The 25,063-nt window shown below is 45.9% G+C and overlaps 1 protein-coding gene and 1 long non-coding RNA gene across 17 annotated transcripts in view; one reads left to right on the top strand and one right to left on the bottom strand.

Annotated features, from left to right (window-relative positions):
- LOC103787882 (uncharacterized) overlaps positions 1–25,063 on the bottom strand; it is a 151,256-nt gene that overhangs the window by 45,359 nt on the left and 80,834 nt on the right. For 5 of the 16 annotated variants that reach the window (XR_013526441.1, XR_013526440.1, XR_013526442.1 and 2 more), the window contains one exon: positions 14,751–25,051. The exons of 2 other annotated variants lie outside the window; for them this stretch is intronic. This is a non-coding gene — a long non-coding RNA (uncharacterized LOC103787882). Of the gene's footprint in view, positions 1–6,254; positions 7,550–9,292; positions 9,960–14,750; positions 25,052–25,063 lie in introns of those variants that run through there. 9 more of the 16 variants (XR_013526454.1, XR_013526455.1, XR_013526457.1 and 6 more) reach the window with 7 other exon arrangements.
- On the top strand, positions 22,835–24,771 carry LOC100407076 (N-acetyltransferase 8). Its single transcript, XM_008990529.5, has 2 exons — positions 22,835–22,988; positions 23,907–24,771. Exon 2 carries the CDS (start codon positions 23,981–23,983, stop codon positions 24,662–24,664), a length of 684 nt encoding a protein of 227 aa, XP_008988777.1. The 5' UTR covers positions 22,835–22,988; positions 23,907–23,980; the 3' UTR covers positions 24,665–24,771.

Raw genomic sequence — 25,063 nt, 5'->3', positions numbered from 1 at the left:
AATGTGATTGAAGCATATTAGTTTTAATTGGATTACATGGCTGCTGCTGTCAGAAAAACAGCTCAAAGAAACATATATTACATAGTAATGAACAAAAAAGATTGGAAATGGCAAGAAATCAGTAAAAATCACAAGATATCCTGAAAAACCAAAACAATTTTGAAAGACACAACCAATGCTGGAGGAAATCCACAAAGATGGGAAGCAACCAGTGCAAAAAGGATGAAAACACGTCCTGATTTTAAAACATATTACTGGCTGGACACAGCACCTCACCCCTGTAATCCCAAGACTTCTGGAGACCCAGGATGGAGGATCACTTGAGCCCAGGAGTTCCATACCAGCCTGGGCAACATAGTGAGACCCATCTCTACAAACAATAACAACAACAACTACAACACACAAAGCCCAAATATATTACCAAAGGTGCAATAATCAAAATAGTGTGATAGTAGCATGAAGACACATAAACTCTGGTTAAATGATTTATTTATTTATTTTTTTTTTTTTAGATGGAGTCTCACTCTGTCACCCAGGCTGGAGTGTTGTGCTGTGATCTCATCTCACTGCAACCTTCACCTCCTGAGTTCAAACCCATTCTCCTGCCTCAGCCTCCTGAGTAGCTAGGACTACAGGCATGTGCCACCACACCCAGCAAATTTTTGTATTTTTAGTAGTGACAGGGTTTCGCCATCTTGGCCAGGCTGGTCTCAAACTCCTGACCTCAGGTTATCCACCTGCCTTGGCCTCCCCAAGGTGCTGGGATTACAGCTGTGAACCACTGTGCCTGGCCCAAAAGATTTTTGACAAGGGTGCCAAGACCACCTTGTTGGGAAAAGAACAGTTTTTTCACAAATGATGCTTGGCAACCTGGATATCCACATGCAAGAGAATAAAGTTGGACTCTTGTCTTATATAAAAAATTAACTTAAGATGGATTAAAGACCTATGTGTAAGGCCTAAAGCTGTAAAAGCCTTGGAAGAAAACATAGAGGAAAAGCTTTATGACATTGAATGTGGCAATACTTTCTTGGATATGACACCAAAAGCACAGGCAACAAAAGCAAAAATAGACAAATGGGCCCACACCAGGTACACAATCAACAGAGTAAAAGACAACCTATGGAATCGGAGGAAATATTTGCAAATCATGATTCGGATAAGGGGTTAATATACAGAATACACAAATAACTCTCACAATTCAACAACAACAACAAAAATCAATAACCTGACTAAAAACGGGCAAAGGAATTGAATAGACATGTCTCCGAGGTTGACATACAAATGGCCAACAAGCATGTGAAAAGATACTCCACATCACTAATCATCAGAGCAATGCAAATCAAAATGACAATGAAATATCACCTCACACTCACTAGGATTGCTATTACTAAAAAGGCAGAAAATAACAAGCATTGGTGAGGATGTGGAGAAAATGGGTCACTTGTGTGCTGTTGGTGGCATTGTAACATGACACAATTGCTCTGAAAATCAGTATTGAGCTTCCTCCAAAAGTGAAAAATAGAACCACCATTTGATTCAGCAATTCCTCTTCTGAGTATGTCTCCAAAAGCACAGTAAGCAGGGACTCAAAAAGATAACAGCATACCCATGTTCACAGCAGCAATACTCACAGCCAAAAGGTGGAAGCAATACAGATGCCCATCCACTGAGGAATGGAAATAAATGTGGTACATGCAACCCATGGAAAATTATCCTGACTTAAAAAAGAAGGAAATCCTGTCACATACTATATATAACATGGATGCATCTTAAGGATCTTATGCTAAGTGAAATAAGTCAGTCACTAAAGGGTAGATATTTTATTTCTCTTACAACACAAAATCAGGTACTAAAAAATATTTCTTATCTTCCAAACTTGGTATCAACAAATTCATAAAGATAAAAAGTAGAACGGTGGTTACCCAAAGCTGGAGGAGGAGGATGAGTGAAGTTGTTATTCAATGAATATAGAATTTCAGGTTTGCAATATAAAAACATTCTGGAAATCTGCCTCACAACAATGTGAGTATATATGACATTACTGGCCCATACACTTAAGAATGCTTAATATGGAAAACTTCATGTTAGGTGTTTTTTACTCCTCCCCACAGTTTGAAACGGAATTTAGCTTAACAAACATTAACTTGTCAAGTGTACCAGAAGAGGAAAAACAAAAACAAAAAGGAAAATGATAAAATTTAAACCAAACATATTTGTTACAACAATGATCTTTTTTTTTTTTGAGACGGAGTTTCGCTCTCGTTACCCAGGCTGGAGTGCAATGGCACGATCTCGGCTCACCACAACCTCCGCCTCCTGGGTTCAGGCAATTCTCCTGCCTCAGCCTCCTGAGTAGCTGGGATTAGAGGCATGCGCCACCATGCCCAGCTAATTGTTTGTATTTTTAGTAGAGATGGGGTTTCACCATGGTGATCAGGATGGTCTTGATCTTTTGACCTCGTGATCCACCCGCCTCGGCCTCCCAAAGTGCTGGGATTACAGGCTTGAGCCACCGTGCCCGGCCAACAATGATCTTAAGTAAAATCACTTCAAAAAAAGACCTCCAAATTGGGTAGAAAGGAAAAGTTAAATTCAAGTAGTTGTTACTTACACTTGAGCAAGTGACTCAGAAAAGCCAAAAGTAAAAGGATGGACAAAGAATCCACATTTTAAAAAACTGCATTGGGTGAGGTAGAATCAAAGGCAAAACATATTAAAATTTACATTAAAAATGTAAAACAAAAGTTATTTTATATGATTTATTGTACAATTTACAGTGAAAAAAGTATCATTAATATTCATGCCATTAATATTTTGGTGCCAGACAGAAAGTAAAAATATGTATATATAACCAGGCTGGGTATGGTGGCTCATGCCTGTAATCCCAGCACTTTGGGAGGCCAAGGTGGGTGGATTGCTTGAGGTCAGGACTTTGAGATCATCCTGGCCAACATGGTGAAACCCTGTCTCTATTAAAAATACAAATATTAGCTGGGTGTGGTGGTGCACACCTGTAGTCCCAGCTACTCAAGAGGCTGAGGCAGCAGAATCACTTGAACCCAGGAGGCAGAGGTTATAGTGAACTGAGACTTCACTGCTGCACTCCAACCTGGGTGACAGAGCTAGATTCCATCTCAAAAAATAAAAATTAATTAATTAAAAAAAAAAATATATATATATATAAAACCATTCAATTAACAAAAGATATATTCAATTAAATACTGGACCCCTTCCTGACACCTTACACTAAAATTAACTCCAGATGGATTAAAGACTTAAACATAAGACCTGGCACCATAAAAACCCTAGAAGAAAATCTAGGCAAAACCATTCAGGACATAGGCATAGGCAAGGACTTCATGACCAAAACATCAAAAGCATTGGCAACAAGAGCCAAAATAGACAAATGGGACCTAATCAAACTCCACAGCTTCTGCACAGCAAAAGAAACAGTCACTAGAGTGAATCGGCAACCAACAGAATAGGAAAAAATTTTTGCAGTTTACCCATCTGACAAAGGGCTGATATCCAGAATCTACAAAGAACTCAAACAGATTTACAGGAAAAAAACAAACAAGCCCATTCAAAAATGGGCAAAGGATATGAACAGATACTTTACAAAAGAAGACATACATGAGGCCAACAAACATATAAAAAAATGCTCATCATCACTGGTCATTAGAGAGATGCAAATCAAAACCACATTGAGATACCATCTCATGCCAGTTAGAATGGCGATCATTAAAAAATCTGGAGACAACAGATGCTGGAGAGGATGTGGAGAAATAGGAACACTTTTACACCTCTGGTGGGAGTGTAAATTAGTTCAACCATTGTGGAAGACAGTATGGCGATTCCTCAAGGCCTTAGAAATAGAAATTCCATTTGACCCAGCAATCCTATTACCGGGTATATATCCAAAGGACTATAAATCGTTCTACTATAAGGACACATGCACACGAATGCTCATTGCAGCACTGTTTACAATAGCAAAGACCTGGAACCAGCCCATCGATGATAGACTGGACTGGGAAAATGTGGCACATATACACCATGGAATATTATGCAGCAATTAAAAACGATGAGTTCGGGTCCTTTGTAGGGACACGGATGAATCCGGAGAACATCATTCTCAGCAAACTGACACAAGAACAGAAAATGAAATACCGCATATTCTCACTCATAGGCGGGTGATGAAAAATGAGAACACATGGACACAGGGAGGGGAGCACTACACACTGGGGTCTATTGGGGGGAATAGGGGAGGGACAGTGCCGGGGGAGCTGGGGAGGGATAGCATAGGGAGAAATGCCAAATGTGGGTGAAGGGGAGGAAGGCAGCAGAACACACTGCCATGTGTGTACCTATGCAACTATCTTGCATGTTCTGCACATGTACCCCAAAACCTAAAATGCAATTTAAAAAAATCTATTTTATCAGATACGAAAAAAATTATATTCTATTAATTATAAAAATTATATTAAATATATTAAATATTTAATATAATATTCTATTATATTAAAATATATTCTTTGAAGTTCTCAACAGATTAAGAAAATCAATATTCAGGAAGAATATAATTAATGTAATTAAGAAAATGATTTAATAGATGTACAGGCATGTTCTGAGAAGTGCATCGTTAGGTGATTTTGTTGTGTGAACATCATGGAGTATGCTTACTCAAACCTCAATGGTACAGCCTACTACACACCTAGGCTATAAGGAATAGTCTATTGCTTCTAGGCTACAAACCTGTACAGCATGTTACTCTACTGAATACTGTAGGTAATTTTTAACACATTGGTAAGTATTTGTGTATCTAAAATATCTACATAAAGAAAAAATGCAGGAAAAATGTAGTATTATAATCTCATGGGACTGCTGTCATTTATATGTTCTGTGGTTGACTGAAATGTTGTTGTGTGGAGTCTGACAGAAACTGGAATGTCATACTCTATTTGGAAGTGCTACCTCCTTTAAAATACCTATAGATTGCTTGTATTGAGCCACAAGGAAAACCTCCATGTGTCCTTAAAACACAAATAGAACATAGTACAGTCTCTAATCACAATTTATGAAAATCATAACTTACTAAGTAGTGACAATAAATCTAACATGGAATTATGAAAAAATTATCTCTTATACGTCTTTTGAATCAAATAGAAAATTCAAAGCTACAGTTACATAACATCTAGAAAGTATTACCAATAAGAATACTAATAGGTAAGAATATACTGGGTATATATACCTGATTTCCACTTGGATATCTAGAAAGTTGTATACAATATTGTTCCCCTCTTTGTAACAAGACAACAAGAACAGCAAAAGGGCAGAAACTGCATGTTCTTAACTTTTCTGAAAGCCAGCAGCAAGTCGAGGAGTGGAGGGAAGAGAGCATGAGGTAGGGTCAGTATTAATAGTGCTTTGGCCCCAGGCCTGCTCTCAGGACAGCCTGCCCTGTCCAGGTCCTTGGTCAGTTTCCAAGGAAACTGGTCCTCCTCCTCAGGGCTATGGGTTCCTGTGCCATCCTTGTTGCTCCCCTCTACCCATCTACACCTTCATACTTAGTCCTTCGATTACCTATATCGATAAAGCTACTTGAATTATTCTACTTGGAGTGTTGGGACCTGATATCATCTCTTGTAGAGAATTTGTTAAAAGGTTAAAGAACGTGTCCTCTCTGAAGAGCTAGAACCATCATCCTCAGATTTCTGGACATCTAACCGAGGATAATCTATCTGTCTACTTTCATTCTCCTTCAAACAGTAAGTCCAGGGCACTGATCTGATGATGGGTTATTGATGAGACTGGGGGAGATGATGTTCTTTCCAAGACTGAGTTAATGAGTCTGAATTGATTTTTCTCTTCCTCCCAAGACTTCCAGAATGTAATGCCCCTGGATTGTCTACCTTCCACCTCACTGGCCCCTTCCAGGCTGGGCTACTCCAGTACAGGAGTGATCTTCCCAGACATGGGCATGGGGTGGCACTGACAGGCTGCTCTCAAACCTCACAGCGCTGGGAATAACAGCAACGCCAAAAATACAATGACCTATTATAACCAGGTTCCTAGGGGCAATAGAAAGACAAAAAAAAAAAAATAGTTTATCAGGATAAACTGTTAATGTCTAGTCTCATTAACCGTGACAAGGTAATTGTTAACTAAGCAACAAACAGCAGCAATGCGAGTGCTTAATGAGAAATGCAAAGGCTTCCAAGGAGGGAGGGACTGGGACCAGATTCATCTGGTTGGGTGGTCAGAAGTGAACAGAGCAGGTAGCACTGAACTGGATCTTGAAGAAGAAATAGAGCCTTAGTCACATATGGGAATTTGGCAAGTATGTCCTGACCACTGGCAACAGGATGGGTGTGATGAAGTGTGGAGGGTGAATCTTACATGCCTCCAGACAGAGCTGGTTCTCCTGGCTTGTGAGGCTTTATGTGAATTCCAAACTCCCTAAACACTTGTTAAACACCTGCCTGCAGGGTTATCACGCTGTACTGAAAAAGTAAAACAGCATGGGCTCTTTGGAGCCGGAGCTACACTGGATCTGAGCTTTCACTTCCTATGTGGGGCCTTGAAGAGGAAACCTCAGGTTTTTGGGCCTCAGTTTCCCATTTACCAAATGGGGACATTAATACCGACCTTAGCTCCAAGGCTGTTGTGAACAGGAAATTGCACAACATGGGAAAATGTCTTTCTCACAGAGCCAAGCATCTAATAACTTCTTGGTAAAAATCAGCTATTGCTTCTTCCCTTTATGTTCCAGGCAGTAGCGCTGAGGCAGGCAGTAAAGTGAGATTCACTGCTGGTGGGAAAGTAAACTACAACTGACACTTTAGAAAACAGTTTGGCATTTCCCCAAAATGTTAAACAGGATTGAAATATGAACCGGCATTTTCGCTCCTAGGTATACACAGAAAGCATTGACAATAGGTATTCAAACAACCGCTTGTACATGCATGTTCACAGCAGCATCATTCACAAAAAGCAAAAAGTGGAAACAACCTAAATGTCCATCAATAAGTGAACAGATAAACAAAGTGTGGTATAAACATACATGGAATATTATTGAGCCCTAAAGAGGAATGAAGTACTGATGCAGGATGCAACATGAATGAATTTTGAAAACATTAACTAAAAGAAGCCACCCATAAAAGGTCAGATATTATACAATTCCATTTATATGAAATATCCACATAAGTAAATCCATGGAGACAGATGCAGTTTAGTGGTTTCCAGGGATTGGGATGAGAGGGAAACAAAGGGTGACCACTTGATGAATAAAGAATTTCCTTTTGCAGTGATAAAAATAATTTGGAACCAGGAAGAGGTATTGTTACACAAGATTGTGAATGCACCAAATGCCACTGAATTGTACACATTAATATGATTCATTGAAATAATAACATAAAACAAGACATGGGTCTTACCTTTAGGGCTTCACAATCATACCTGAGTCCCTTTCAACACTCAAAGTTGGTAGAGGCAGAGATAGGTAGATTCCCAAGCCTTAGTTTCACTGTCTGAAAGCAGGGCCAAGTGCCTAGAATGTGCATAGACCTTCAGAGTTTATCTTTTATGCAAAGAATCCCCCATAATTCCTCTTTCCAGAGCTAACTGCTACCAACATTTGGGGGAACCATTCACACTTTCTCTCTGCATGCTTGTTTGTGGATATCATTTTCCAAAACCATTTTTCCAAAAACAAATTCAAACATACTGTTTTACAATCTTTTCTTGCTTGCCGCTATAGCTGGACAACGTTTCTCATGTCAGTCAACCCTCATCATCATTGGTTACGGCTGTGAGGAATTGGGCTATAGAAATACAGCAAGATTTATTCAGCCAGTCCCCTCTTGTTATACTATAGGTTGCTTCTAGTTTTTATGTAAATAAACTTTACAGTGATAAACTTCTTTATACAAACATCTTTGCACATTTCACAAATTATTCTCTTGAACTCTAATCCTAGAAGTTGAATTTGGATCAAGACTTTTCAAAGGATTTTGAGGCCGAGCAGGGTGGCTCACTACTGTAATCTCAGTGCTTTGGAAGCTGAGGTGGGAAGATTGCTTGAGCCCAAGGATTAGTGACCAGCCTGGTCAATATAGCCCGTCTCTAAAAAAATTTTTTTTAAATTAGCCAGATGCAGTGGTGGGTGTCTGTAGTCCTAACTACTTGGGAGGACAAGGGCAGAGGATCACTTGAATCCATAAGTTTGAGGTTACAGTGAGTTATGACTGCACCACTGCACTCTGGCCTGAGCAACGGAGTGAGACTCTGTCTTGATTTAAAAAAAAAGGATTTTGAGACATGCTGTGTACTGATTCTCCAGCAAGGATCTCCCATTTCAGTGTTCCATCAAAAGTGTGTGTGTCCGTGTATTTTCTGGTGTTTCTCCTAAATTAGGTCATACTATCCTTTTAATTCTTTACCAGAATTATAGGCAAAACCTAGATCTTACTTTGATTTTTATTTATTTGATTGCTAGTGAGTTTTTTATATATTCTTTTTTGTATACTTTTAAAATATATTCATAAACCAGATTCGCTTCTTCTTCTTTTTTTTTTTTTTTTTTTTGAGACAGAGTTTTGCTGTTGTTACCCAGGCTGGAGTGCAATGGCGTGATCTCGGCTCACCGCAACCTCCGCCTCCTGGGTTCAGGCAATTCTCCTGCCTCAGCCTCCTGAGTAGCTGGGATTACAGGCACGCGCCATCATGCCCAGCTAATTTTTTGTATTTTTAGTAGAGACGGGGTTTCACCACGTTGACCAGGATGTTCTCGATCTGTTGACCTCGTGATCCACCCGCCTCGGCCTCCCAAAGTGCTGGGATTACAGGCTTGAGCCACCGTGCCTGGCCCAGATTCGCTTCTTCTTTAAAAAATTCTCCATTCTTATCCAGAGTCCATTCTATCCATTCAGCATTTTTTTTTCCTATAAATTTTGAGGAAGGGAACATCAACTTTTCCATTTTGAGGAAAGCTTCCATTTAAGAAAAACTCAAAATGAAAGCTTGAAAAAGAACCATCAAAGAGGGAAAGAGAAACCTAGAGAGAAGGGGGTAGGAAATGAAGAACTGTGTGTTGAAGCAGCTGGGTGGCTGATGCACCCAGAAGCTTCCACAGTTGACGTGCTTTCATTGACTCTCAGTTCTGCTATGAGCCAGAGTCTCTTGCACATGTCTGCCCTGATCTTATTTCCCTTACATCTAAGCTCTGGGTCTGACCCCAGTGTCTTAGTCCATTCAGGCTGCTATAACACAATTACCATAAACTGGTAAACAATTTGCATTTAGCTTGTAAACAGAAATTTATTTCTTACAGCTCTGGAGGCTGGGAATCCAAGATCAAGGTGCCAGTAGATTTATGTCTGGTGAGGACCTGTTCCTCCTAGAGGGCGCCTTCTGTGTGTCCTCACTTGGTCGAAAGGGCAAACAAGCTCCCTTGAGCCTTTCTGTAAGAGCACTGATCCCGTACGTGAAGACTCCACTCTCACGACCTAATCACCTCCCAAGACCCCACCTCTGAATACCGTCACCTTGGGGATGAGGGTTCAACATAGGAGTTCTGGAGGGACACAATCAGACCATGGACCCCAGGTACCACAAGTAGCTTTAAGAATGGAGGAACTCCCTCAGGGCTCAGCATGTTTAAGGACTAGAAAGCATTCCTGGTACTTGGCAGTTAGGAGACCCTGGTGATCTTACCAGGGGTAGTTCTAGAGGATCCGTGGACTCAGCAGCCAGCGGTGAGCAGTGGCAATGAGGTGGCTCCATGTGGAGGTCAGCCTGCTCTTCTGGGCTCACTGTGAGTGACAGCACTACTTGGAGGTGATGGAGGTGAGAGCGCTGCACTGGCCACCTGTGGAGTGGAGCCTGAGGACGGTGTGAGTGAGTCTTCCCTCCAATTAGCAGCTGCCTTCCTGTGTGTGTCCGAGTATAAGGGGTGCTTTCTAGGGGGTAGAGAAGGACGCTGGGTTATAGCTAAGGATTAAGCTCAGATGCTACAGGGTGATATTGAGCCTGGAAAGCCTGGAAGTTTTATCACAGAAAACTGGCTCCTCATTGGCTCTCTTCTTCTCCCCCACCTCCACCTTCTCAGATTCTCTCCTTACTGAACAGAAGAGGCAACTGCTGGACACCTGCTTATCCCTTCTCTCCCCTCGAAGGTACAATGCCTCTTCCCTGACCCTCACTCTTAGTTGATAATATCCCTTCCTAGTTCATTGTTAAAAACCAAACCACAACAAAAGAGGCAATGGAGAGAACTTCTGCCAAACCCAGCACAGAACAGTCAGTCGCTGTTCACGGTCCTGCTGCCCCGTTTGCATGACTGTATCACACACACAGGCCAGCCCCTCCCAACCGATCAAGAGCACCGTCCCAAGGCCGGGCGCGGGGGCTCACGCCTGTAATCCCACCACTTTGGGAGGCGAAGGCGGGCGGATCACGAGGTCAAGAGATCGAGACCATCCTGGTCAACATGGTGAAACCCCGTCTCTACTAAAGATACAAAAAAATTAGCTGGGCACGGTGGCGCGTGCCTGTAATCCCAGCTACTCGGGAGGCTGAGGCAGGAGAATTGCCTGAACCCAGGAGGCGGAGGTTGTGGTGAGCCGAGATCGCGCCATTGCATTCCAGCCTGGGTAACAAGAGCGAAACTCCGTCTCAAAAAAAAAAAATACAAAAATTAGCCGGGTGTGGTGGCACCTGCCTGTAGTCCCAGCTACTCGGGAGGCTGAGGCGGAAGAATCGCTTGAACCCAGGAGGCAGAGGTTGCAGTGAGCCGAGATTGCGCCACTGCACTCCAGCCTGGCGACAGAGCAAGACTCCGTCTCAGAAAGGGAAAACAAAAAAACAAAAAAACACCAAGAGCACCGTCCCAAAGATACCGCCCCCCCCCGCCCCACACCTCACTGTTTGGCTTGCCTCTGGATCTCTTCAACATACAGAACCTTACCTTATTTTAACTTTTCTTTTAGGTTCGGGGGTACAGGTGCAGGTATGTTACATAGGAAAATTCATGTTATGGGGATTTGTGGTACAGATTATTTCATCACCCAGGTACTAAGCCTAGTACTCAATAATTATTTTTTCTGCTCCTCTCCCTCCTCCCACATTCCATCCTGAAGAACCAGTGTCTGTTGTTCCCTTCTTTGTGTTCATACGTTCTCATCATTTAGCTCCCACTTATAAGTGAGAACACATGGTGTTTAGTTTTCTGTTCCTGTGTTAGTTTGGTAAAGATTAAGGGCCTCCGGCTCCAACCGTATTTCTGCAAAAGACACAGTCTTTTCTTTTTTATAGCTGCATAGTATTCCATGGTGTATACGCACCACATTTTCTTTATCCAATCTGTCATTAATGAGCGTTTAGGTTGATCGCACGTCTTTGCTATTGTGAATAGTGCTGCGATGAATGTTTGCATATTCGAATGCATCTCTATGGTTGAATGATTTCTATTCCTCTGGATATATATCTAGTAATGGGATTGCTGGGCCAAATGGTAGTTCTGTAACACACTTTTTTGATTGCACCCTCCTCTGCAGCTGCCAGGCATCGCCCTGTTTCACTCTGTGGCAAAACTGCCCCACAGTGTCCTCTGGACTCAGCTCCAGTTCCTCTCATGAAACTCTCCCTGTTAGGAGTTCTGTGGGGACCACTGCACCAGGGCTGCTCCTGTCAAGGTCATCAGTCTTCTCCATGTTGCTGCATCCTGTGGTCAGCATCAGTCATTTCCCAGCCCCGTCTCACTTGACCCATCACAGAAATCTTCAACTCTGTTGATATTTGTACCATGAACTTTATTCCACAAAGAATAAAGGTTTTGAAAACCAGATCTTGTCATCAGTTTTTAAAATTTTGTTTTAATGGATACATACAAAAGAATCTGTGGAATGCATATATTAATATTCAGGTTAGATACAATTAGTCATTACTGCAAACATACCGTTCCCACCCTGTTGAGGCTTACACGTGTGGGGAAGTTATTCCCCTTGTACAAATTAGGAGAGGGGGTTTAGAGATGTTAAGACACCTGCTGGAGGCAGAGCTAGGATTTGAACCCAACTCTGACTCTAAAATCTGTATTTCATCCAGTAGGCAGCACTGCTGTCAAGAAAGATCCAGGTTTTTTGGAGCCTGAGGCAAATACATTTCAGAGCCCGGTTTTAAAATATAAAATTATAAAACCACAGTAGGATTTTTAAATTTTTTCGTAAGGGGCTGGTAAAGAGAAAGAGGGACTTTGAAGCCTAAGCTTTGTTAGCTTCCCAATCAAATGTGTCTCTTCCCTATTCTGCCCTACTGGGAATACACAAACTGCTTGTGTGTTGTTCACTCACTCCACACACACTTACCAAGCACCTACTACCTTCCAGGCTTGTTGTGGGCACTTAAGATACATGAGTGAACTGAAGAGCCAAAGATACCTGCTTCGCAGAGCCTATTAAATACAAATCAACAACAGATGCATATCCTTAGCATTTAGAGCAGGTTAGAAGGTAAGAAGAAAACTTAGAGCCAGCTATGGGGATAGGGAATGGCCAGGTGGGCTAGGGGTGAAGTGCATTGTGAAATAGGGTGTTCTGGGTCGGACTGGCTGAGAGGAAGCCCTGGGATTAGGGTCACCCTTGAGGAGCCTGCTGGGAGGATACTCGGCTGACTGGCTACTAGGCACTTATGGCCTTGATCAGTAGATTGGCCTAAGTACCTGGGGCTGGGTGGTCCAGGGTAAAAGACGAGCCCAAGAAGAAATAGCCTTCAGGAGATGTCTGGTGTTCCCCGTACAGCAGGAACACACCTGTGGGTGCCACCAGCCTTGGCCCGACTTTCCGCAACAGCAAGAGCTATGGAGCCCCAGATCAGCTGCCTGAGCCAGTTATGCACAAGCAGGGTCCCCCGCCCCTGCTCTCTTGGTGGACAATGACAGGTTATGAGAAGTGGGCGATGATGCTGTTCCCTAGAGAGAAGAGTGGAGGTGTGGCAAGAAGGGCCTAACTGAGCAACGGGGTCTGGGTAGAGGACACGTGTCTGGAGCCCAGGTGCAGCCAGCCACGTGGGAAGTGCAGGCCCAGGGGCAGCTCCTGTGCAGGGACCTGATGGCACCAGGTCTGGGTGGTCACTCAGAAGGACGACTCGGCAGAACTCGGGCCCTTCTTCCTGGTGAAGGCCCAGTTTGGGGGAGGGGTGCATCGGCTGAAGGGAGAAGGGTCTTTCCAGGGGGAGCCAGGAGGTACACATGGAGCTTGGGCAGATGGGGTGGCTGCCAGAATGGGACCCATAACCCTGCTCCCCAGGAACCTCCAGCTCCCCAGGGCACCTCCCACTGCCCACAATGACCCTGCCACTGCCCTTAGGCCTCCTGTGGGCTAAGAGCCTGCATGTGGGAGGGGGAGTCAGAAATGTAACTTCAAGAAGTTAGCCCCAGCTGCCTGGGCAGGTTGGTGGCCCCTGCCCAGAGCCATGGCTTCCTGGGAGCCCCCACCCCATCCCTGTCCCCATTGGCTTCTCAGGGGAGGGCTCCATGTCCTTCCTCCCAGTTCACATTCACCTTGACTAACACCTGGCACCCTGGTGGGACCCCCCCCTCCCAACCCCCAGTCTCCCTTGGGAGTGCAGTGCCCTGGGCTAGCAGGGCCAGGCCTCCTGGGGCCCCCTGAGGTGGAGGGGGGCAGAGGGTGGGACTAGTGTATGGGTAACAGCCACATACACTTACCCAGGAGTGTCAGCAATGAAAGGGAACAAATTCCTCTTTCCAGACAGTATCGAGTCTTCCAGGTAGTATTTCTGCTACTGCTGAACTGAGTGAACTGAGTGTGTGAGCCTTGGGTAAGGCCTGACCCCCAGAGCCCGTCCTCTGGTGGTGGAGAAATAGAATTATAAACAAAATCTTCTCCCATCCCAGCAAGCCTCTCTGCAGAGGTAGAAGACAAAGGAAACACTTTTATCCCTGAAGAAGCATTAACCCAGAGTGAGATGGCAATGATCTGCTAAGACGCTGCAAAGTGAGAAAGAAATCTCACTGCTAATCTGGCCAGTGGGTAAGTGGGTCCAACCCACTGCACACGTTTTAAGAGAAGCCATGCCTAGACCTCATGTCAGGGGACTGTGCAGCACCTTTGGTCACATTGAGTTCATCAGAGATACAACCTTAATTCACCCGACAACCTGTGTCTGCTGACTTCAGACAAAAGAAAACCAACCCTTATCTTTATGACAGGAGTTAGATTTGCCACACAGAGCAAACGTTAGGTTCCCGCCCTCCCACGGAGACTAGGAGATAGGGTCCTGGCTGCTCTGATGAAGACATTTCAAAGACTGGGCTCCAAGATCCTTCAGGAACACAGTCCTGGGTTACAAAGCTGACAAGAGGCTTATTTTGCTGTCAAAAAGCTTTGCACGCCCCTCAAAGGGGTAGGGGAAGGATTCACAATGACAAGTTTTCCAAAGAAAACGCTCTAAGAAAAGGGAGAGAGGACACCTCTTCCCTTAACAAGAAGAATTAGGGCTCTTCATTGTCTTTTTTTCCCTTTTTGCCTTAACCCTGTTTCTAAGAGCACTGCCCCATGACTCCTGAGTCATACAACCAGTTCTGCTGACCCTAGCACAGGGTCTTTGGAGTGAGCTTGTTTTTTCCTTATTGCTTACAAAATACAAAACTCAACTTGCTTAGTATTTGGCATAAATCTGCACGTTCCCTTTGAAGCAGAAGTGGTGAGAAACAAACCTCTCGAACAAGGAACTGAGGAAGGAAGTGGTGTTTTATTCCGCTGGGAGCTGCGGTGGAGCTACTGCCTTATTCACCAAGCTCCCCGAGAAGCAGCTTCTCGCCCCTTTTATAGGTTTACAAGGCTAAAGGGGAAACTGAGGTGAAACTATGTCATTGTCCATTTGCTGGATGTCCGACCTTACAATCTTTTGGCTTCATTGACTGGCTAATTCATATGCAGCATGAGCAGGGACTGGCAGTGTAGGGGGCGTACAGAGGCAAGACAAAGGCAGTAAACTATTAGTTGGCAGAGGTGTTTCCAGAAGGGAGGAGATGTGGGGGTATGACCCGGTGCCGGGCTCCGGCCAGTGGGGATAACATTTATTTGCAACTCTTTCAACTTTTACAGATAGCAGAGACACTGGGAACCGAAAAGGGAGTCATCCTCCCAGTTCTTTGGTATTTTTTTCTCTTTTTCACCCTCCTTCCCATCTGAAGGGGAGGGGAGGGAGGAGGTAGAGACTGGGAAACAGAAGGAGGCAAGAGGGTCTCCCCTCTCACCCTCCGCTTTGAGAATCTCAACACCCTTTTTTTCTTTAGTTAGAATTCTCACTCTCACTTTCAGCCTCACTGTCGGATCTTCTGGTGAGACAGATTGGTAGTGGTTCATGTAATAGGCCTGTGCTGACATTTTTTCTTGAACCACAGCAGTAAAAATTCCTTTTGCCATCTGAAGGAGCATGGGCATTAAGCAGGGGAGCAATATGCATGCTCCTGTTATCAGTAACACACTTACAACAATAGTCTTGAGTCCTCCTATAGCAGGAAACCAATTCCCAAACACTGATCCAGGGTTGAACCCGTGCCAGACCTGTACAGGTGCATGCACCAGTTTTGTCGTGTCCCTTACGACAGTTTCAACCACCTGGGCCTGGTCATCTACTTGCAGGCAACAGTTGGTTAAGTTCAGTTTTCCACATACCCCTCCCTCAGCTGCCAGTAAGTAATTTAAAGCCAGTTTATTTTGGTAGATGGCATTTCTCATTTTGGTCTCCTGCTGTGCCAGGGCTGTTAGAGCCTGGCCAGTTTTGTTGGTCAGGATTTTTAGGACAGCTTGCAATCGAATGATTTGATTAAGCATGTAGATTGGAGTACGATAGCCCCACGAGCCATTCTCTGCTTATGTGGCTGGCCCTTAGTATTGTGTTATTCTCTCAGGGGGCCATTCATCATCTTTCCAGTCCCCTATAACTAGGCTTTGCTGGTTTCATGAAGAGTAAACAGAAAAACCTAACAACTCCCCAGTTCTTAGGGGTAATAGGAAGAAAGAGGGCTTGAGAGTGCCAAGGACACAACCGCCCATCCACTGGTCTGGCAGTTTGGTGTAGGCTCTGCGCCCACATATCCAGTATAAGCCAGGAGGTGCTACCCAGTCCTGGTGGAGTTCCAGGTGGGTCCAGGCCGCCTGTAAGGTGAGAAACTTTTGGAAAGGGTTGGTCTCGGTCCTATTTAAACTTCACCAAGTGATTGTTTTACTGGTTCCATTATATAGTTTCTGTTCCAAACAATTCAGCCTTCCCACTGGGACCATTATACCCCTTCCTATTCTGGCCAGACAATAGTGTCCAGTGATGGAGGTTTTTAAGATTCAGAAGCTGTTACTCAGGCCCTTTTGCACATAAGTCGCATTAGGGACAGGGTCAGCAGGCACAAGCTCGTGTGCTTCCCATGGCCACCGGTTCCCATAGTAGTTCCTCCACACACATAGCAAGAATGCACTTTTAAAGTCTTGGCCACCTTTTCAGCTAACAGAAAGAACAAGTTTCTTTCTTTTTTTCTGAGAGAGTTCTGGAACTGGTTCATTTAATATATTATGGAAATCTTGAAACACCAGGTGACCTAATTGTTTCTGGATATCTTCCAGAATTAGAATGCTAACCATGGGGTCCGGTCCTTTTTTATTAATTCCTATTATTACAGATTTCCCTTTCCTTCAACAAGGATCCAGAGGATTGGTGACTGTCAATTTTAATGGATTACAACGGCCAGAGGTACAGGAGAAGTTACTCCTCCCCTTTTGGAGACGAACTGGGTCATTTTTATTATTCTTCCAAGTGGCCCAGATGACACATGACCAGTAGTCACAACCACTGCTGCATGGCCATCGGTTATGAGAGATGTATTTATGCTCTGCCATGTAGCTTCTCTCCCAACCAAGAGAGCCACACCCTAACCTTGCTTATTACTATTGACAGTTGCACAAGCATAGAATTTTATGGTGACCTGCTGAGGTAGTTTTTTTTCCTCAGCTTTAGTAATTACTTGTGTCCCCTAAAAACGGACCAGTTCTCAGCCTTATTTTGAGTATGGGGGACATGGTAGGGTCGGATGGTTTATAACATACATCAGGTTGGTTGCTCCCTGGGCTGCACACCCTATACTGGGTAGCATTATATAAACAAGTTCCTTTGAGGGCTCTAGTGCCTTCATTACTGTAAAACAAGAGAACTGTGGAAACCTTTCGTTCTACCTTAGTAACCTTATGTATGCACTGGGAACAATCCTTGGATGGGAGGTTGACATCTACTGGGGTAGCAAAGATACAAGTCCATAGTCCAAAGAGAAGGAGTACCGGTCCCATGGGGGCAGTCCTCATGCTTTGGCTGTGTGTAGACCAGTTGGCTTCTGGGTGTGACAAGCAGGGCTTGTTGTCTCAGTTCTCCTTAAGGTAATCTTGCATGGGTTATGGAGATAGGGCTTCTCTTCCCAGGTGTCTAGTGCTGCAGGTTTCACATGGCTGTGATGGATCCACGCAGGAACTCCCTTGACTTTCACGGTGGTTGGAGTTGTTAGAATAACAGTTTGGGCTCCTTTCCACCTTGGTCATAGGGGAGCCGAGTTCCAGTCCTTGATCCAAACTCAGTCACCTGGTGAAAACGGGTGAACTGGGGAGAATAACCTGACAGACACGGGGATGTGACCCAGTGCTGGGCTCCAGCCAGCAGGAATAACATTTATTTGCAACTCTTTCAAGGTTTACAGATAGCAGAGACACTGGGAACCGAAAAAGAAGTCATCTTTCCAGCTCTTTGGTAATGCTTTTTCTTTTTCACCCTCCTTCCCATCTGGAGGGGAGGGGAGGGAGGAAGTGAGACTGGGAAACAGAAGGAGGCAAGGGGGTCTCCCCTCTCACCTTCAAGAAACCCTTAGCCCTGAGGAAGTGAGGTGAGCTGTGGTTAAGGCAGCTCCCCAGGCTGGGCTGCTGGTCTCCCCCTGCCCCTCACATAGGCTTCCCTGTCACCCCTCAGTGTCACAAAGCAAGACCTGACTATGAAAGCTTCCACATGCAGGCCAGACACACGCATCTTTGGGTTTGCACTTCCGGCATTATCTGCAGCAAGTGCTCAGTTGCAGGCCTGCTTCCCGGGAGGCTCCAGGACCCATCCCTTTATTTAGGAATTGAAAATGAACTGGAACTGAGGAGTTTTGAACTGGAAGACATTTCAGAAATAATCAAATTTAATAGTTTCCAACCTTTTGGGATTGCAGACACCTTTGGAGATCTGATGTAGAAAGAGAGCCCACAAATCTGCACACCACTGCGAGTTTAAGGAGCCCCTGAGGTGCCCACGCAGCCCTTTACGGTTAGCTGAGGAGGCTGCAGCTGAGCCCTGTCTCCCGAGGCACAGGGCTGGGCTTAATGGGAAAAACAGCACCCACGTCACAGCAGGTGGCAGAAGCTCACTGGCTATGCCACGTCTGATTAAGAAAACTCTGGTGAGCGTTTTTGAGAGGCTGCATTTTAGAGGTCTTGTTTCAGGTTTTCTGTGTGGCCGATCTATGTTCTATGTTCTATGTTCTATGTTCAAGGCTGGCTGCCAGGAGTGGACTGGAATTGCTGGGGCTCCACATCAGCGCTACAGAGAGGCAGATAAACTGCAACAAGTCTCTTCCCAGGAGAACAAAGTCTCAGTGACAGGAGCCTCTGCCCCTGACCCCCAAACCATCCTGTCCTCTACTTTGTGGGCTTCTGAAAGGAACAGAAAGGACCACAGCCAAATCTGCACCTACAAAGGATCTCAGCAGAATCCACATGGCCTACACCTTCCTTATCCCATGAGCCATGGATTTCAGGGTTCGAGCCCCCAGCCAATGGAACAGACCCCCTCTTAATCAAGGGGACCCCAGGGAAACCTGAAAAAATGAATTCCTGGCCATGATGGAAGGGGAGGTCAGAGAAGCCTCGTAAGAGCCTTGCACCTTTGGAGTATAGAGCCCCCAGACTGACCAGCATGAATGTTAAAATAGGCATCGTTAGATTATTCAGAATGGACTCTGACAATCAGGTACAGATTATGAACACCTGAGGCCATACCAGGCCGGAATTAACACACAACCTAGAAACCACAGTCTCCTTCACTGGGTTTTAAATTGACCGAGGATACTGTGGCTGACTTACCTCCCTGACTCTGGGACAGCATCACGTGGCAGAGGCAGACCCTCTCTCTGAAGATGCCTTTGTATCAACTTCATGTCTTTAGAGAAAGCTGAACTCTTTTAACCAATTGTCAGTTGGAAAATCTTTGAATCCACCTGTGACCTATAACAACCCCTGCCCCCACCTCAAGTTACCTCATCTTGTTAGGCTGAATCAATGTATACCTTCCATGGGCTGATTTTTCATGTTACTCCAATTCCTGTCCCCTCAAATGTGTAAAACAACTGCCCCACACACATTTTTTCAGGACCTGTTGAGATCCCCAAACCATGGTCACTCATATTGGCTCAGAAGAAACCTCTTACAGATAATTTAACAGTTTGGGTTTTCTGTTAACAGCCCCAGCCGCAGGCCTTGGCACACCTCTTGCTCGGCTTGGGAATTCCCAAACTGGCTACAGGCCCCCAGCCCTCCCCTCCCAACCAGCACACACTTCAGCTCACCATCAGCTCCACCTGTGCTCACCTGGGTGGGCCTCTGTCAGCTGCCGATCCACACCTGTTTCCCACCCCTCCTGACTGCAGGGCGCCCCCTCCGTGGGCAGTGCTCACTGCCACTCAGCCCCTCAGTCCCTGAGCTCCCTAGCGTTCTCCATCTCCATGGGGTGCTGGTATCCTCAGGCCAGGACTCCTTTGGTATAACCTGGCTCCTGCTATGAAATGTACATCTAGTTCCTGGAATGTGTGACTGAGTCCCCATGTAAACCTCCTCGATCATCTGGACTGCGGGGCATAGCCCCCACCTTTCTGCTGGTGGTGAGCAATGAAGCAGACAGCTTCAACTGGGCTGGCAAACACCTGACATCCAATGCAGTGCCAGTCTCGGGATGAAGCTGATGCTGCGCACAGAATGGCAGAAAAACCAGCAGGTCCAACCTACTTTCAGGTCACCCTGTCTGTCTTCCTGGAGCTGGCAGTTTCACAGGCCATTATATTACCTCTATTACATATGGCAATTTTAGGTGGCTTTTCAACAAGTGCAACATAAAAGTTCCAACTGTCAAGTTCACCCTCCTAACAAAGTTATTCTGGATGTGATGTCTCCACCACTGTCCTGTTTCTAGAGCCCCAGCAGGTGTGTCCTCCTGGGTGGCAGCCTCACTTCCGGCATCTGGTGCCATCACACCAAGCCCAGGCCTGGCACACCACAGGCCCTCGGCCACTGTTTGTTGAATGAATAAATGAATCTTTCAGGTCTGACAAGGAAAGCCCAGGCTTCTATCAAGAAAGCTACACAAATGCAGAAGTCACACTAAATCCTGGGAGCAAGAGATGACTGAATGTCAACTGAGGCCACTGTGTTTTGAGGAAGCCGCAGCCACTGGCGAGCATGGAGGGAGAGACAGCACAGGAACAGAGCACAAACCTCTCCCACTCTGTGTGATTGGCAGGTTTCTGACTCTGAATATTAGTCAGACTCAGACTAGCAGTACTCAGTGGTGCTTTGGGGCAGCTCCTTACCTCTTGTAATTCCTAGGCCAACTCCTGCTTGACACTGAAGTGTTCTGAGAATACTCTAACGATGACCCATGGACTTACTGCCCAGACTTGATGCTCGTTAGACAGTTCCTTGGAGGTGGTGTTGGATGCCAAAGATCCAGAATCTCAGCAGCCTCCACCTGCTGGCCCTGGGTCCCTGCTGCTGACTCCCAGCTTCTGGTTTCCGCTGAGGAAGGCTGCAGAACAGCACCTTTAGGGGAAGCCTTGACTTTTCCAATTCTGGGCTCTCTCCTGTTTTCCTGAATGCCCCTACCAGAAACCTGGCCATTGTCTCTGAGCGCTTCCTCATCCCTGTGTGAATCATTCCAACTCCTGCCATTTCTACCCCCAAATGCACTCCATGTGTTCAGGTCTCAGCTTCTTAACTTCCTCACTCTGGTAAAGCCACTGCTGTCTCATGGGCCTCTGCTAGCCCAGGTGAAGCCAGTGCTAGGCACAGCCTCAAGCCATGCAGCCCACTGGATGCAGGGTTTAGTGGGCAAGCAATGCCTTTGAGCAAATAAAAAAAAAAGGTGCCTTTTTATTTAAAGCCATTCTCAGCTTCATGCCATGGCTCATGGCTTGGCAAGCAGAGGGAGGCCCGACTAGTTCCCATGAGCCCCTCTGGGCCAGCTGCTCTTGTACAGTGAGCACCTGCATCCCTGTACTGGGGGCCCTGCTTCCATTCCTACCTCCTCTGATCCATTGTTCACCTGCAGCCAGAGTGATGCGCGCACGCGCACACACACACACACCCCTCCTCCTCTCTGTGAGCAGGATGTTGACATCCTCCCCTTGCTCTTGGAATAGAGTCCAAACTACTTAACCTAGATGATGGGCCCTGTGTGGCTGATCATCAACAGGTTAGCTAATCTTTGGAAGGGAAGTTTCCCTTCAATAGCATGTAAATTGGTGTGGAAAAAGGCTTTTTCTGTTAGGTTTTGCTTTTGCCTATCTTGTAATTCGGACCCCTTAAAATTTTAGCACCCCAGCATGTTTTAGTGACTGAAATGAACATTTTGATCAGGCCCTTGCTGGCTTGCACGTGTTAACCACTTGCTTTTGGCCCAATATTCCTTGTTCCCACAATCCAATGAAAAGCTGCTCATGTACTGTTTCTTTGCCCAGCAGGAAGACATAGCTTTAGGGTCAGGACAAGTTTGCAGAAGCAATGAATGCCTTGAAGGACACTGTGACCAGCTGCTAACACCCAGAAGCCTGATTGCTCAAGGTGTTATCCGACACTGAAGAAACACAGACTTTTCCTCTCAATCCCCCTTCCTTACTCTCTAGCTGCATAAAAACGTTCTACTGCTGCTGCTTCATTGAAGTGAATTTGAGTGACCTTGTTCTCCTGCCTTCTCACTTTGGTCAAACGGAATAAAACTTTCACTATCTCCAGGCACCCGCATGTCAGTGTTTGGCATCAGCTCCACATCGGGTACAAAAGCACGAATTTCGGCTTCCCCAACATCTGCAGTGCAAAATATTTGACAATGGGCATGGCATAGCCTCTGACCAACAGCCAGAACGCACACAAGCCACACACAGGCATGTCTGTCTGCTGAATATCAACCTTGCTCCTGGCTGAAATGATCCCCGGACGGAGGAAGTGCATCGCACACAATTGTTGACTGAATCAATGAATGTGTGGAGGTGGAGGTTGGTGAGGTAAGTGCAAGGAACTGCCAACAATTGATGCTTTGTGGACCAGGGAAACCTCAGCAGGGAGAAGCCTAGCTGGGAAGGGCCTTGTTACCAAGCATGGGGACTTGGCCTCTGGTCAGTGGTGACTGATCACAGGGTAAATGGCACAGTTCTCAGGCTTGTGGTGTCTCAGAAACAGGGACAAGGGTGGATCTCAGACAGTACCAAGTGTGCCAGGTGGAAGAGAGATGCTCAGGGCCTGAACAGCCAAGAGGATCCTGGGCTGTTCCACACCCTGAGTCTCCCCTTCCAGGTCATTCCCTATGACCACAAAGGGAATGTATACTGGGCTTCCTGCTGTGCTACATGCAGTACAGGCCTTTGACCCTCGGGTTTATGATTATCAAACATTCAGAAGCCAACCAATGAGGCAGCCTTGTTGGGAGAGACGGCACAAGGACAGAGCAAAAACTTCTCCCCCTCCACGTGATCGGCAGGTTTCTGACTCTGAATATTGGTCAGCCTCACACTAGCAGGACGCAGTGGTGTACTTTCTAGAGGTGGGAGGGCCCCGGACGGTATTTCCTGGATGCCAGTGAGCAGCTGAGAGCTGAAGCTCCCTGGACACTCAAGGCTCTTGTGGTGACAGGTGAGGGGACATGGGTGGAAGGACAGGGCTCTGAGCCTGCACCTTCCTTGGGATCTGGAGGCTGGGCTGTTTTTTGTGCTTGCCTTTTATGCCCTCTCAGCAACCTAAATATTTGTTATCAAGGCGGAAGGAGTCTTCGCTGAAACTTGTGCTTGGACACAAGATTTCTGTACTGTACGGTCCCTGGAGAAGGACCAAAGGGCTGGATATGTGGCCTGTGGCAGTTGCCCTCTCAATGCACGAAGAAGCTGAGATCCAGAAAAAGGGAACAGAGGGAAGAGTGGTGGGTAGTTCACCTATCCCAGGGCTTTATAGAAGGTATTTTATTCAATCTTCAAAACAATTCTAGGGGCCAGGCGTGGTGGTTTACACCTGTAATTCCAGCACTTTGGGAGGCTAAGGCAAGCATATCACAAGGTCAGGAGATTGAGACCATCCTGGCTAACATGGTGAAATTGCATCTCTACTAAAAATACAAAAAATTAGCCAGACATGTGGCATGTGTCTGTAGTCCCAGCTACTCAGGAAGCTGAGGGAGGAGAATTGCTTAAACCTGGGAGGCTGAGGTTGCAGTGAGCTGAGATCATGCCACTGCACTGCAGCCTGGAAGGCAGCACAAGACTCTATCTCAAAAAAAAAAAAAAAAAAAAAAACACCAAAAACTCTAGTCTTCTCCCATGTTCTATGGATGAAGAAACAGAGGCTCAGAGAGGTTAAGTGACATGCCCAAGGTCACACAGCTAGAAAGGGACAGAACCAGATTCCAGTGCAGGTGTTTCTGACCCTACCTTCTCCCAGTGGCAGAGGCCTGCTTCCTCATGGGCAAAAGCAGAAAGACACACCCTTGAGCAGGTCTCCCCGTTCCTGCAAGGCTGGAAGCTGTGCAGGCATTCACCTGGTTTCCTCTCTCTTCCTCAGGCATCCTGTAAAGGCGTGCAGGGAGTCTAGCTCTCTCTTCTGGACTTTGAGATTTCAGACACAGAAGTTTGTCCATGGCTCCTTATCACATCCGCAAATACCGGGAGAGCGACCGCAAGTGGGTCGTGGGCTTGCTCTCCCGGGGGATGGCAGAGCACGTCCCAGCCACCTTCCAGCAATTGCTGAAGCTGCCTCGAACCCTCATACTCTTACTTGGGGGGCCCCTCGCCCTACTCCTAGTCTCTGGCTCTTGGCTCTTGGTCCTCGTGTTCAGCCTCAGCCTCTTCCCTGCCCTGTGGTTCCTTGCCAGAAAACCCTGGAACATGTTTGTAGACATGACACTGCACACAGACATGTCTGACATCACCAAATCCTACCTGAGTGAGCGTGGCTCCTGCTTCTGGGTGGCTGAGTCTAGAGAGAAGGTGGTGGGCATGGTGGGAGCTCTGCCCGTTGACGATCCCACCTTGATGGAGAAGCGGTTGCAGCTGTTTCACCTCTTTGTGGACACTGAGCACCGTCGTCAGGGGATAGCAAAAGCCCTGGTCAGGACTGTCCTCCAGTTTGCCCGGGACCAGGGCTACAGTGAAGTTGTCCTGGATACCAGCACCATACAGCTCTCTGCCATGGCCCTCTACGAGAGCATGGGCTTCCAGAGAACAGGCCAGTTCTTCTTCTGCATTTGGGCCAGGCTAGTGGCTGTTCCTTCAGTTCATTTCATCTACCACCTCCCTTCTGCTCAGGCAGGGGGTCTGTGATCTCTTTCTTTGTGTATTGGTCAGAATATAATCAATTCGGCTGTAGCAGCAAGCAATCCCCAACCTTTCACTGCAATGACACAATAAAAGCTTATTGTCCATTCACATCTGAGTCCCACATGATTGGTTGTGGGGTGGCTTCTGGGTTTCTGCTTCATTCAGTCTTTTTGAGTCCCATCTGTTTCATTTTTCTATTGCCAGGATAATGTTGCATAAAAACAACCATGCAATGAAATAAATATTTATTTAGCTCATGAGTTTGCAGGTTAGCAATTTTGGCTGAGCTTGGCTGGGCAGTTCCTCTGGTCTCATATTGCATTGTGCAAATGCAGTGGGATCAGCTGAAAAACTAGGTCAATGGTGCTTTTTCGTTTTCCTGCATGCTAGCTGAGGCACAGT

This window comes from Callithrix jacchus, chromosome 14 (genome assembly GCF_049354715.1).
Source record: "Callithrix jacchus isolate 240 chromosome 14, calJac240_pri, whole genome shotgun sequence".
Taxonomy (NCBI): Eukaryota; Metazoa; Chordata; class Mammalia; order Primates; family Cebidae; genus Callithrix; species Callithrix jacchus.
Note: the sequence above shows the minus strand (reverse complement) of the source record. Positions and strands in the feature narration are given on the sequence as shown.

Excerpts from the sequence above, each read along its gene's own strand:
- LOC100407076 (XM_008990529.5), top strand. The coding sequence starts at position 23,981 with ATGGCTCCTTATCACATCCGCAAATACCGGGAGAGCGACCGCAAGTGG.